Here is a 13,866-nt window from a genome sequence, read left to right as displayed (position 1 = left end):
CTTATCCAGAACCCACACGTGACCTCAAAAAAGGCCGCCCCTCCAATTCCAAGAATATATTATTGCATCCTACGAACGCCCCCCCACGACAACGAATTTCTTTCATTGCCTGTACAGATCAATATCTCCCATCATGGCGCGCGTCCGCCTCGCCCCGCTCTCCTCCCTCACCCAAACCCGCTATGTCCTACACCTCTCCGACGGCAAACGCCTCGTCCTCTTCCGCCTCCCCACGATCGAGACCCCGAAAACCAAAATCAAACCCCGAGCGCGCAATGACGCCAACGGCTGGTCCTACTACGCCATGGAAGCGGAGTGTCCGCATGCCGGCGGCCCGATGAAAGATTCCTCCATCGACATTGAAGATTCGGCGTATATCGTGTCTTGTCCGTGGCACGCGTATGATTTTAATGTTGAGACGGGAGAGTCGAGTGTGGGGATCAAGGCGTGCACGTTTCCTGTTGATGTGAGCGATGAGGATATGGTGGTTGTTGAATATACCTCTGAGAAACTGGGGGAGGGAGTGGAGTTGGCGAAGTTGGAGGCTGTCAGTGAGCAGATGAAGTTGAAGAAGAGTGTCAAGGGTGTGAATGGTGCGACGACGACGAATGGAGCGGGTGGTGAGGATGAGACTGAGACCGCGCCTATTCGGTATTTGGATGATGATGCGACGGTGTGTGAATGGTGTGCGCATATCTTGAACACTTCAAACCCGGAACATAAGATCGAGTTGACGGCGCATTTATTCAGGCTGTTTACAGAACGGGAGGGAACGGATAAGCCTATGGTTATCGGGACTAGGGACGGTGTTGACCTTCCTGATTTACCGCCTAGGGATGGCGTCAAGGATGTGAATCGACAGGCGGTTCCGAAGCCGGGTAGAGGTGGTACGCAGAAGAGCAGGATCAACATGCTGCATGCGCTGGCGAACATTGAACAATGGGCTATTGATCTTGCGGTCGATATCTGTGTGCGGTTCGCCAAGTTCCAGACAGAGTCGCCGGATGCGCTGGGTCTTCCTCGGGCGTTTTTCCACGACTGGTTAAAGGTCGCTAATGACGAGGCGAAGCATTTCTCTCTCCTCCGGACAAGACTCGAGGAACTTGGCTCGTACTTCGGTGCCCTTCCTGTTCACCATGGACTATGGGACTCTGCGACCGTGACAGCCCATGATCTGCGCGCTCGGATTAGCATCATTGCATTGGTGCACGAGGCGCGCGGATTGGATGTGAATCCAGTGACGATCGACAAGTTCCGCAAGGCCGGAGATGGAGATAGCGTGGACACCTTGGAGATTATCCACAATGATGAGATTACCCATGTCACGACGGGCCATCGCTGGTTGACCTGGATTTGTGCCCAGGAGGAGACGGATCCCGTTAAGGTATTCCGGGGAAATGTACAGAAGTACTTCCGCGGGCCGTTGAGAGAACCGTTCAATACAGAGGCCAGGTTGCAGGCTGGTTTGGATAAGAGGTACTATGAGAACCTCTCCGGGTACGAGGGAGTTCAGCCTGCTTGATCGCTCGTTGAGTGGTACCTCAATATTGAAGCGTTTAAACTTTCTTGCTGTCCTGGCGGTTGAGCACCCTCCCAGATAACATGGCGGGTGGCGCAAGGCTCTACCAACTCACCCATTTGCCAAGGATCTTTGATTGCCAGTAATATGGGCATCAGGATCGGGATGATGACCTATCTCTGTTCTGCCGCAGGATTCAGTGTTGCATATATCACCATCGATGATAGGGATATTCAGTACACCCCATGAACACTTCGTCACTCTCTAATCAATCATGACAAGAAGTGTCCTGCATGAGGGACAAAGCACTGTGAACTGCTCAGTGATGCGACACTGAGGGAGTTGTGTGCCAACCGCAATCATATTTAAGGTGCATGACCCCAGGTACGTACTTGTGGGACTCGTGTGGTCAGGAGTATCATAAGTGCCCGCATATTTTATGTCTCGAGATGACGACCTCTCAAAAAGCATGACCATAAAACTAGAATCATTACAAAAGATACCCCATATAGATTAGACCAAAAGTTTGACAAATCATTCCTAGCAAAGTGAATTTCTATACATCTAATCGTAACAGTCAAAGCTCGTGAGCTCATTAGATCGTCAACGTTCCCGTCAACTGGGTATCAAGCACACTCTTTCCCACATAAACCGAATAATCACCCTTCTGCAAAACCCAAGCTTGGTTCACTACATCCCATGAACTGAGATCGCGTCTCGTCAGATCAAATTGGACCTTCGTGTGATGGCCCGGCTGGATAAGTTTCTTCTCGAAACCACGGAGGACCTTTGCTGGGCCACCGGGGATACCCAGATAGAGCTGAGCGACTTCAGCCGCAGCAACAGATCCAGTGTTGGCGACCGAGCAGGTAACCGTAGCCACTACATCCCAGAGGGCGGGAATACCGCCTTCCTCGATGGTAGAGTTGGGAGGTAGGTAGTCAGTGTTCATATCGGTGTGAATGGAGATCTTGAGACCCGAGTAATCGAAGGTGGAGTAGGTGAGACCGTAGCCGAATTCATAGCGAGGGGTGATGTTCTTCTGCTCGAAGGCCTTGTAGTCGATATAGACACCCTCGGTGAAGTTGTCCTGCGGGTAATACAGGTCCTTAGTTCCGGAAGGAACGACCGGGCCCAGGAGAGCACCGTAGTCAGAGGCGTTCTTGGCGACGGTGTAGGGAAGACGGCCAGAGGGGGATTGTTTGCCGTACATGATCTCGACGAGGGCGCGACCGCTGTCTTGGCCGGGGAGATGGCCGTAGATGACGGCAGTGATGTTAGGGTTGTCGACCCAACGGTCGACGAGACGGATACCGGCGTTGTGGATGATCACCATCGTATTGTTGCATTGGGAGGCGACGTTCTCGACCAGAGTGTCGGAGTAGGGGTCGGCCACGTACGGACGGTCCCAACCTTCAGCTGCGGCTTCGTTAATGAAGACAAGACACGCTTCACTAGCCGGGTTCACAACTGGAGACTGAGAGGCAAAGTCCCAGGCGAGGAAAGTGTTGTCTTCATAAGCTTGACGTTGGAAGGCATCGAAGGGAGCGTCGATGTAGGATGGAGTGCTGGAGCCGGAACCGCCCCCAGAGATCATGGTACCGTTCAAGGACACACCAGGGCCATTTTCAGAGGGGTTGGTGCTGGAGAGGAACATGTATTTGAGGTGTGAGGGGTCCACGGCGGTGCCATTGGGATAACTTAGAGTGTTGTCGAGGCCCATGGTCCAGAGACTCCAGGAAAGGTCATCCATGGTATTGCGTTGCGCGGCGATGGCATCATAACCGAAAAGTGATAGGATCTTCGGCTCCTTCAGAGGCAAGGCGTTGTCAGTGTTTTTGACAAGGACGTGGCCTTCGATAGCCTCCTGGAGAATGGTGGCCTTGGAGGCAGGGTCGCGAGCATCAACTGGCTCATGGGGTTCCAGGAGGCTGATGGGCATGCCAAAGCCGGGGTCTTCTAGCTCTGCATACTTGTACCATGCAGCGACGATGCGAGTTGCCATGTCATCGAGACGCGTAGATGAGAGCGATCCATTACGGACAGCCAACGATAGATTACCATTCTCCCAATAGACGGAGTCAGGCATGACCATATCGAGACCTGCCGCTGCACTGGCAATACCCGACTGCTGGGCATTCCAGTCAGAGACGACAAACCCTTGGAATCCCAATTCACCCTTCAGCAGACCATTCAAGTTCTTGCTGTTTTGACATCCATAGCTGTTGTTGATGCGATTGTAGCTGCACATGACGGCACCTGCACCAGCTTTGACTGCATTCTGGAAGGGCCACAAGTAAAGCTCGTGGATAGTTTTGTCATCGATATTGGAGGAGATAGACTGGTTATAGCTGTCTTCCAGTAGTTGGGGCGTGTTGCGGTTCGTCTCCTGCTCATTTCCGATGAAATGCTTGACGCAGGCAATGACGGACTCCTGAAGACCACGGATGGTGTTCTGAACGAGGGAGCCAGAGAGGTAGGGGTCATTACTGTATCCTTCCCAATTGCGACCACCTCGCGCCATGCGGCCCAACGGGCCTACAACAGGCCCAAGAGCAACATTCGCTCCCTTGCGCTTGAACTCTGCACCCATATAATGTGCGTGCTCATAGGCGAGGTCACGGTTCCACGAAGCCCCGATGTGGAGACCCGAGGCGTAAGCGTTGACCATGTCAGTTCCCCGCACACCGCTCGCTGCATCTTGAAGACACATCCCTGGGTACCCCAGTCGGGGGACACCACCAGACATTCCAGAGCAACCGTTTGTCGTGGACGTATAGCCATAGGTGATGTTATTCTTCTCATCGTCGGTCATCTGTGCCACGAGAGACTTGGCTTTAGTGAACGCCTCTTCCCAATCACCCGATCCACTGGTTTCGGCTAATGGCTGGATTAGATTTGATCATGACTAGCAGGTCAGGATGACTTACGGGTGGGATAGACAGGTTCTGAGCGTCCATAGGACCAGTAGTGCTCTAGCTCAGCAACGTCGACTGTTCGCTTCTGGACTACAGCGGCATCTGCCAGCTGCAGCGCAGCCGCATAGAGGGTGAGCGACACCTTCATCTTCTCAAAGTTGCTGCGGAGGATTTCCTTGATGGCGAGTTAAGAGACATCCTAGGCGAATATCTGGGTCCTTATATACCCACGGCGCATGATCCAAACACTCTATTGTTCGCTCCAAATTCCACCATGAGCCAACCCCATTCCATCCACAAATCCGGCCAAGGCTATGAAATCTCGGCAATGACAGAGGCAGAATGACGGCGGCATGGACCTCACAAGAAGCCGGAAGAATGAATGGTATTGTAGGGTCCCGGGCCAATCTCGGAATCATAGCCAATTAGACGCTGTACAGAGAGCGACATCCGTGGGGATAGCTCGTATGGTGAACAAGTCGCGTGGCCGACTTCGGTCCCCTGTTCGGCTCCACGAAGTCGGTGCCATGAGTATGGAGCGTTGAATTGCGGGGACTCCACACTCGGAATAAGCGAGAACTCCGCGTTCTGCACCCCAGAACGGGAAAACGTGACGACGATGCCGGCAGAATTTCGGCAGATACTACCATCATGTTGCGCTCGCAAGGACGCCAAGTGAAGCTAGCTGTGGTTAGGCCGTTTGTGCCATGGTCTTCTTAATAACTGCTGAACCTTATTCGCGTCTTCACACTTCCCCAGAACGATGTCATTCTCCCCGGGCACGAGAAGTAGGTGGGGACCGGGGAGACAAACATGCCACATGACATGACAAATGAATGACTAACTGAATTGAGGGGAGTTGAAGACTATTCGGAGTATGTATCTTCCCTCGTGGGGGCCGACAATTGGATTCAGTTCCGACTGGAAATTCCCCGAGGAGAAGATTAGTGGTAGATAGATGGAAGAGAGAGGAAAAAGGATGGGAAGAAAAGCTGGTTGTGTCCCGCTCTTCCCCGAACTCGCGCATCCCGTGCCCACGATCAGGTGATTAAAGAAATGGCACGACAGCCAAAAGCTTCTTCTTTCTTCCCTTCATCTGCAAGAGATGCTCTACGGTTACTACTGTAGTCTCCCATCTCCTCTAATCCAGCACCCGGATTCCCACAAAATCGGCCCCGTAAGATTGAAATCCTTCGTCACCCCCCACATTCCCAACTACCACCTCGTTTAACCCTTCCTTCCAGCCACTAGTCAGTAGTCCTAAAGTTGCAGTATCCCACCATCCCAACCCCGGACCGAACAGCTCGCTATGTCTTCCGCTCAGCGGCACTTCGATCCGCACCGGATCCTCACTGTTTACCGTCACGGTCAAGTTCCGAGAGTTGGATCCCCAGCCCCAGGACGAGTCGAAGGCAATCTCGTTGTTAATCCAGTCAATTTCCAGATACTTGCTCCCACTCGTAGTCGCGGAAATCGTTGCTTTGGCTGTGCCACTGGGACTGATGTAGCCGACTTTTGAGCCAACCGGCTGACAATAACCGCTCCCACAGGTAGTCAGTGTAGTAGACCCGGCGAGGGTGAAGTTCGTGCAAGGGTAGTACGTTCCATTCGGAGCAGTGATGTGAATGGCGTCAATGGGTATGGAGGTGTTGATGGTGACTGTGTTGGAGGAGCCGGCAGTAAGTGGGATGTTTGCGGAGACTAGCGTCGATGATGCGGGGACCTGTACGGATATTATACTCTGGTTGGCATTTGATCCGATGCTGATGATTTCTGCTGAAGAAGCTGGCTGCGAGAAGTAGACGCTAATGGTGTACTTAGCACTGGTTGTCACGGCGTAAATGTTTTCGAAGGTTGTCGTTTGCCTAACAAGTCAGAAACATTCATGTTGTAAAGAGGATAAATATACCCAGAAGATTCCCCGAAAACATCCCTCGGATATACCCCGACCGCAGTCGTATTCTGAAGTTCGAGCAGCATCGTGCCATGGCCGGCGACTGTCGCCGTGTAGGAAGTGACCCCATTCTGCGCAGTAGTGCCGTCCCATATGTTCTTCACCGTCCCTGCATGTTGGAGTCCAATATCCGGCAAATCCAGAGTCAGGTCCCTGCTTTCGTTCCGCCAATTGATGACTGCAGCGACTGTCCGTCCATTCGATAGCGGCCCACTCCATACCTCATAACCCTCTTCGGTCCAGCGCCGGCGTAGACTCGCACTCTTCCCTAGTGCATCCTGATTGAATGCTATCACGTCCTTCTGTTTGAGGATTGCTAGTGACGCGTCATTGATGGCAGTGAGCTCGTCCTTCAGTGCAGCGCCAATAATCAGCGGGCTTTTGAGAATGGCCCAGAGAGAGAAATGGGTCTGTTCCTCCGGGAGAGAAAATATGTTATTCCCCACTTCGAGCATGTCAAGGTCGGGCCATTGGCCTGGGCCAGCAAAATCTGTTTGTGGAGCTGCCTGGTTTATAATGCGGAAAATTGTCCGCCAGGCAGGGATGATGTCGTTGCCAATCCGCCAAGAATGACCGAGAGCAGGGGCCCAACCTGCGGGGAAGCTAATCCCCCATTCGCAGATCTGGAATAGAATGGTTCGATTTTGCTGCAATAATGCATGAGACATGTTGGCAAATCTGGGTTCAGGAGAGGTGCTGGGGGCGTAATTAACGTTGGGGTAGTTAGTTGCGGCGTCAGAGTAGCAGTTGTCGTCTAGATAGCCCCATTAGAATGTGGACTCAAGCAGAATACTATGGACATACATTTGAGAGCGTCAACATTCCATGAGGCAAATGTCCTGGCATCTTGTGCTTCGTGATCTACGGTGCTCGATTAGTAATTCGCTCTCGCATTTGGCCATGACCGTTGGCATACACAGGCTTCCTGTCTCATTCGGCGGACTTCCGCATAACAGAATTCCAGAATCTTGGTACACTCCGAACAAGAGGCCCAAGTCATGGAGGAAGTCACCCATAGCAGGGAATCCTTGAGGGAACAGGGTTTCATTCCACGTCAAGGATCCGTCAGGCAGTCGGTCTGCGACCGTCCAACCGCAGTCTGTCGTGACATAGCGATATCCAAGTGATGATAAGCCTAGGTCAACCAATGCTTGTGCATTGGACCGAACGATGGTCTCATTTGGGGAGCACGAGTAGTGATTGTATGTGTTCCATCTGGCCAATGGTATTAGTCCTGTATATGGTCAAGGCGTGCTCAACCTACCCCATTTGTGGTGTCAATGCTAAGCCATCTTGCAGCCGTGGCTGTAGGGATGCAGCGGTTACTACACTGCCCAGTGCAGCATATGCCGTGAAGTGAAGCAACATCATGATTCGCAACCCCGGCTGTTAGTACTGAAGGCGCTGGACCATGAGTTGCGTCAAGTGCGGGGTGCGCCTGCAGACTATTTGTATTCATGCATTTAACCGATGCTCTCGGCCTGAAGACTCGGACATAATGCATCACTACTTAATTAGCCGGGAACACAAATTTGCAACATCAGCTCACAGCTTCGAACAGCCATGCGCAATTCTGACTATTGCCAAACCTTCATCTGCTTGGAGACTCACGTATTGGACGACAAATATGTTTTCAGCCACAGTGTGGCGAGAATAAGGTTATATGAGCGAAGCTATACTCCCGCCACCATTCGAAATGTCTTAGACTGTTTTATCCGGATAACCTTCGCTGCTGCGGCTTGTGCTTTCATCATCAGTGGTCGGCCATGAGGGCCGTCTGGATGGCTTCAACTGTCAGGGTGGGGACAAATTGGGTGGCAGTAGACGAAACCTTTAATTGTAATCGAGAGAGCTGTGGGGTGTGTCATGGTTGAGTTGATTTAGAAATAGAAGCCAATTACCCTCAAATCCAGCTGTATCGAGCCGATGACTGCTCTTTAAGGATTGTGATCGTCAATCGGGAGATCATTGAGCACCACAAATGCTCCACCTCAATGTCCGAGTTTTTGATTAAACCCGCATTGATCTTTTGCATAATTCTCTTAGATGCGTCAGTTGTTCATTGCCAGGTACCCAGCCGGAAGCATCTGTCCCGATCACCTCCCTCATTCCATACAATTCCTGCATTGTATCTTGCACCGGATCACGAGCTTCTCTGATGTTGCACCTTTGAATATGACCTGAAGAATGCTTTTGAATCCCCCCTCAGCAATTTTGACGATCCAGATGAAGGCCACAGAATTACAGACGACTTTTGAACGTGCATCAGTATGACATGATAGCGAGACGCAATTCTGCATTGAGTCGAAGCGACAATAATGCAAAATTCCTGGTCAAGAATTAATGTCATCTAGCTCAATCTATTATCTTGAATTTATCATATTGTCACTTTTTGTCGAGAGGTAAAATCAGCAAACACCTACAAGGACCGACCTCTAGTGTAGTCGAACAAGGTGTGATAGTTTCATGAATTGATGTGAATAACAGTATAGAATATACCAACATTTATTTACCATTTATACAGCTAATATACAGCTAATTATTGAACCTAAAGGACTATCAAAAAGGATGTTTCGCTACTCCGGACGCCATTCGATCGGGGTTCGTCTATATTTCACTAGCCGCACGACATGGCACATCAGTCGAACAGAAAGCAAACTCTGCAGGTCATTCAATTACTCTTCAGAAACCTACGCTTATTTGCATTTGAGAGTAGTACTGCACCAGCGTTGTGATTGGATAGTTCCACGCATGAATGCAGACGCACAATAGAAAGTCACACCGCAACTTCATCTATGAGCATTGAATTCCAAATAACACTCTTTATGTGTCATGCAGTGTGGCTGAAGATTTAGACTTGACTTGTCAGAATTGCTCAAGCAGGAATATAAGATGCTGACCGATCCCCACACTACAGTTAATCCAGATACGCGCCGTTATGACTCACGGATCCCTCAAGATCGCTCTCATATTTTAGCTTCGCGAGGCCTACAAAGCCCTCGGTTACTCAGATGTGGACTGCAACAGATTCGAGGTCGGAGAAGCTGCCGATCATATAACGGTGGTTCTCACAAACCTCGGACATGATGTTGTGCTTATCCCAGATGTCCATTCTCTGATTAAAAGGCTCGCACATGGCGAGGGTAGTACGTGGGACTTGGCATTCAATACCACAGAGGGCCTGCATGGATTAGCCCGAGAAGGTCAAGTTCCTGCATTGTTGGAGGCCTACCAGATCCCGTTCACGTTTTCGGATGCGGCCACGATGGCGTTGTGTTTGGACAAAGGCAGAATAAAGGTGGGTGGACATGGATACTATTTCAGACCATTGCAGCTAACGGACGCTTGATAGATGGTCCTTGAGCATTTCAATGTTCCGACTGCCCCCTTCGCAGTGATACACTTCAATCATACCCATGGAAAGGCGCAAATTTCATTAGATGAGATCCTGTCTATGATTCGCATGTCTCGCCATTCCGAAACGCTGCTGAGTCAATATCCATTGTTTGCAAAGCCTCTTGCCGAAGGCTCTTCCAAAGGATTTGGAGCCAGCAACAAAATAAAGAGCATCGAATCCCTATGTGAGGTGGTCAGGTCTCTTCGAGATTCCAGCCCCTTATCGCTTGGGGTTCTCATCGAGAAGTATCTTCCGGGCCGAGAGTTCACTGTGGGCATCCTGGGAACGGGCGAGGATGCATGGGTGGTCGGTATCGACGAGATAATATGGTGTAGCAAAGAGTCAACAAAATCTAACCCTGAGACAGTAGAGTACACAACTGAAAAGTCCAAGTCAGCCGATGATTGGGCTGGAGAGGCCGACGAGATCAAGGTCGGTCGGGATGACCAAGAGGCTGATCTTGCTTGTCAGACAGCTCTTCGAGCATGGACTGTTCTGCGCTGTCGCGATGGAGGAAGAGTTGATATACGAATGGACAACTCAACTGGGCGGCCAATCGCTCATGTCATGGAGGTAGGTAGATCAACTGACAAACATACTTGTCCTTGGCTCACAATGGTTCAGATCAATCCTCTGGCCGGTCTTCTCCCACATTGGTCACAATTGCCCATGATCGCGGAACACAACAATGTCTCGTATGATGAGCTTATCGAACATATACTGAAGAGTGCTTTGCAGAGGCGGGGGGATCGGGTACCGAACTGAGGAAATTTGCTGTTACAGACAACGTTGGGTCTAGGACTACGTAGGCATAATCAGCACCAAACCACTATGGGAAGGGAAATATTTTCTTCATAACGTAATGAATCATGTAAGATGTTACTATGCCGTGGCAGCACCAAATGTTAGATTACCATACAGAAGGGAGGCTCTCGTTGCGTGATCTGCTCATATCTTTCCTTCAACTTCAGGAATTCAAGAAGTCTAGAACTATCTCTGTCTCAGTCGATTATCAGCCCAGGCTTCTAAACTAGATGCCTTCTAGCTGTGATCCCCTGTCTGTCCCATACATTCGCTGCCCATTGGCACTAGGGAAATAGTACGAATGACTCCAATGTCTCAGGTAGATATTAAAGACTGAGAGAATGCCACTTAGAGCAACATTCGGCTACTGCACCATCCTAAACAGCCTTATACATGCCAAGAGACTTCTTCGGACTATTAGCTTCTATTGAAGTCACGGTGCATGCTACACCTGCACGCTTGAACCGGTAGTGACTATGATGTAAACTGCGTGATCCACCAATTGACCACCGACAATCAACCAGAATGCAGAGACTCTTCACTGTGAGAGACAGTCCACCCACGATGTGCGACTCCAAAACTTTCTCGGATAGCTGAGGGCGCAGAAACCAGGATGGAGTGGGTGATTCCAACCACAGTCGGTGTCATCCGTGGCCTCCCTCGATCACTTGAAGGTTTGAACGGTAGTATCAACCAGGTACTTTCCATGGCTAGTAGATCTTATTCGCCCAAAACAAGGAACGAGTCTATCGAACTATGTCTTTGTCGATCCTATCTCATCAGTGGGGAATTATCCCACAATTTCTTCAACGGCGAAAGGCCATCGGAAAGGGGGAGAGCCACTCATCACAACCTCAATCACAGCCTCGCCGGTTGAATTAACGGATAAATAGTCAACTAGGACAACGGTTCCGCTTGCCGTTGTTCCCGAGGTTTGCCAATCCAAGATGAGGCTTTGTGTAAATCGGACTGCACCAATCCGCAAGGGTCTATCCTATAGACCCCCTCGTCCCCTCTTACCAGTCCCATAATCTCTCACGCAATGGACTATCTATATCGCCCATCACGGCTGCAGCATATATGTATGTCTCACTATCAACCCCTCATACAGTCATCCCACATCCCCGTAAGACACTCCTCTCAATCAATGACAAACTCATGGTGTCACCTCGGCCCGTCCGCCTCCCCCAGAATGAGACATGTCTGTACCAATGTGGGTCTCATATGCGCCGATCGATTTCCCTCACCCATAAGAAGCGAATCCACTTACTGGAATTCATGCAATCACCGTTGCCATTTCTCCGATGTCTCGCCAGGGGCACCCACATGGCCTCCAGCCACAGCCAATAAACAGGCCTTTCAAACCCCGCCGTGTTAAATTTAGGTCACTTTATTGCCATCGAAGGGGGACCCTGAATTTTAGACTAAGGCAATCATAATCCAGTAGTAGCTTCCATCGGACCAATCGCCCTTTCTGGGGGCGATGACAGCATACCTGCTGTGCTGGGTAAGTAGGGACTGCCTGTGGGTTGAGACATTGTATATTGGCAGCTGTAAAGCGGCCGTTACTAATTATGTTGCTGGCCGAGCGAGATGAAAGGTATAAAAGGTAGCTTGATGTCCTCGATAATCATACCTTCATCATCACAACAACTCTCATATCCTTCACATCCAACCAAACAACAAACCCACTCTTCTCAAATCTAAACCAAACCATCCTTCAAGATGCAGCTCAAGAACCTGATCTTCGCCGCCGCTACTGCTGCCGCTCTCCCGGCCACCGACGCTGCCACCAACCAGCCCTTCGGCGTCATCTCCATCCACTCCGGCAGCGGTGTCCAGTATGCTCCCTTCAACGCCGCTCTCGGCAGCATCTTCGCCGGCCTGAAGAGCCAGAACGCCAGCTGCTCCAACCCCCAGGACCAGACCGCCACCTTCGTCCTCAACGACGGTGCTCTCTACCTGTACGACCAGTCTGCGACTCCCCAGGAGCTCTACGTTGACCGCTCTGGCATGGGTATGTTTATCCTCTTTCCTATCTTGTGATCAAAAGTACTTTATAGCTAATATGGATTGATTCGCTACAGGCCAAGGCGTGATCGGATACACCACCGGCGCTCAGCCCGCCCCCAAGAACGGTGAACGCCAGGGCTGGTCCATCGACCAGAATAACCACCTGCAGTTCGGTGGAAAGGACCTGATTGCCTGCCCCAACAGCATCCAGGGTGCCTGGAGCATCTGGGCTGATGCTGGTGTTGAGAAGCCCGGCTACAACGAGGGCTGTGAGGGTATTGCTGCCCGCGTTGAGTACAGCAAGAACCCCAACGTTTGCTCTTACACTTCCAACTAAGGCAGTACGGATGAGTCCGCTGGATACTGCTTGACAAGATGCTTAGTTGGAAATTTTGAGTTCTGCTGTCGAATTTGAGTTGTTATTCATTTAATATAGTGATATATAGCGAATCCATTTATTTTCTTCGCTGAAAGCTGTGATCAAGTAATTTCTGATGATATTATATACTCTGTGATGAGCATACCTCGGCAGTGCCTCTAAAATCTCAAGGCACCTTTTACGCCGATCATAGTTACTTCCGAATAGGAACATTAGCCTTTATCTCAAAGATAGTACTCCCTCATGTATCGCAATGACGCTAAAATAACCTTGACATAACCTGCGACGGCGGAGGAGGAATTCGATAGTGTGTCCACCCTGTAGGGATCTTATCTTAGCGCCGAGCTTGTCAACATCTGGTCGAGAACAATGGCTACGTAACCCAGTAATGACCGATGTAATGATCCAACACCCATTTGGAAGCCGCTCTCATAATTGGTCCTCGCGAAATGAATAGTAGCTAAAAAACCTCACGAATCATCTTTGAGGCCATACAATCATTGGAAGGCAGAGACTATCCCCAAATTGTACGTGTCTCCATACTAATGTTCAACAGTGGTTGCGCTAGTAGTGAATATATATATGTTGATGACTAGATAGTAGTAGTCCTACTGAGTGCAGAGCGGTAAAGCGGTGGCACCCTTGGTTAAGAGAGCCCGGGGCAATGTGCGTATGGTTCTGAAGTAATATATCAATTGACAAGTGATTGATCAAGACCACTTATGCGCCTTGTATTTTAATCCCGACTGCAAGCTTGGGTACTACTTGAGTGGGTGTTGTGCAGCGTGCCTTCCCGATCGGGAGGCCGCCCCCTATCTCCCTCCGATCCGTACTTCGTCTGCTTTCCTTTGCTTTCCGACATGTATCTAAATAACAGAAAAA

The 13,866-nt window shown here is 50.4% G+C and overlaps 5 protein-coding genes across 5 annotated transcripts; 3 read left to right on the top strand and 2 right to left on the bottom strand.

Moving 5' to 3' along the window:
• Positions 1 to 133: 133 nt before the first annotated feature.
• On the top strand, positions 134 to 1,522 carry BO87DRAFT_396565 (Rieske [2Fe-2S] domain protein; the record flags this gene model as incomplete). The annotated part of the gene is made up of 1 exon (XM_025625253.1): positions 134 to 1,522. The coding sequence occupies one exon, from the start codon at positions 134 to 136 to the stop codon at positions 1,520 to 1,522; it is 1,389 nt and encodes a 462-aa protein (XP_025480311.1).
• Positions 1,523 to 2,114: 592 nt separating this feature from the next.
• Positions 2,115 to 4,585, bottom strand: BO87DRAFT_307310 (beta-glucosidase; the record flags this gene model as incomplete). The annotated part of the gene is made up of 2 exons (XM_025619389.1): positions 2,115 to 4,399; positions 4,450 to 4,585. 2 exons carry the CDS (start codon positions 4,583 to 4,585, stop codon positions 2,115 to 2,117), a joined length of 2,421 nt encoding a protein of 806 aa, XP_025480310.1.
• Positions 4,586 to 5,154: 569 nt separating this feature from the next.
• Positions 5,155 to 7,780, bottom strand: BO87DRAFT_44257 (alpha-galactosidase D). Its single transcript, XM_025628057.1, has 5 exons — positions 7,656 to 7,780; positions 7,308 to 7,606; positions 7,196 to 7,252; positions 6,347 to 7,145; positions 5,155 to 6,302 (listed from the first exon to the last, which is right to left on the bottom strand). The coding sequence occupies exons 1-5, from the start codon at positions 7,760 to 7,762 to the stop codon at positions 5,579 to 5,581; spliced, it is 1,986 nt and encodes a 661-aa protein (XP_025480309.1). The 5' UTR covers positions 7,763 to 7,780; the 3' UTR covers positions 5,155 to 5,578.
• Positions 7,781 to 9,021: 1,241 nt separating this feature from the next.
• On the top strand, positions 9,022 to 10,553 carry BO87DRAFT_435351 (D-alanine--D-alanine ligase family protein; the record flags this gene model as incomplete). The annotated part of the gene is made up of 4 exons (XM_025627760.1): positions 9,022 to 9,057; positions 9,369 to 9,689; positions 9,744 to 10,361; positions 10,413 to 10,553. 4 exons carry the CDS (start codon positions 9,022 to 9,024, stop codon positions 10,551 to 10,553), a joined length of 1,116 nt encoding a protein of 371 aa, XP_025480308.1.
• Positions 10,554 to 11,918: 1,365 nt separating this feature from the next.
• aspf34 (cell wall protein PhiA) lies at positions 11,919 to 13,077 on the top strand. The gene is made up of 2 exons (XM_025620419.1): positions 11,919 to 12,609; positions 12,680 to 13,077. Exons 1-2 carry the CDS (start codon positions 12,318 to 12,320, stop codon positions 12,940 to 12,942), a joined length of 555 nt encoding a protein of 184 aa, XP_025480307.1. The 5' UTR covers positions 11,919 to 12,317; the 3' UTR covers positions 12,943 to 13,077.
• The last annotated feature ends 789 nt before the right edge of the window (positions 13,078 to 13,866 follow it).

This window comes from Aspergillus neoniger, assembly GCF_003184625.1.
Source record: "Aspergillus neoniger CBS 115656 unplaced genomic scaffold BO87scaffold_14, whole genome shotgun sequence".
In the NCBI taxonomy this organism is placed as follows: Eukaryota; Fungi; Ascomycota; class Eurotiomycetes; order Eurotiales; family Aspergillaceae; genus Aspergillus; species Aspergillus neoniger.
Note: the sequence above shows the minus strand (reverse complement) of the source record. Positions and strands in the feature narration are given on the sequence as shown.

What these genes read in the sequence shown, in the direction of transcription:
- BO87DRAFT_44257 (XM_025628057.1), bottom strand. Translation starts at nt 7,762, where the DNA reads ATGATGTTGCTTCACTTCACGGCATATGCTGCACTGGGCAGTGTAGTA. An exon ending in GAATGAGACAGGAAGCCTGT is followed by an intron (nt 7,253 to 7,307) that starts GTATGCCAACGG and finishes CGAGCACCGTAG; the next exon opens with ATCACGAAGCACAAGATGCC. An exon ending in GTTTTCGGGGAATCTTCTGG is followed by an intron (nt 6,303 to 6,346) that starts GTATATTTATCC and finishes CTGACTTGTTAG; the next exon opens with GCAAACGACAACCTTCGAAA.
- aspf34 (XM_025620419.1), top strand. Translation starts at nt 12,318, where the DNA reads ATGCAGCTCAAGAACCTGATCTTCGCCGCCGCTACTGCTGCCGCTCTC. An exon ending in CGTTGACCGCTCTGGCATGG is followed by an intron (nt 12,610 to 12,679) that starts GTATGTTTATCC and finishes GATTCGCTACAG; the next exon opens with GCCAAGGCGTGATCGGATAC.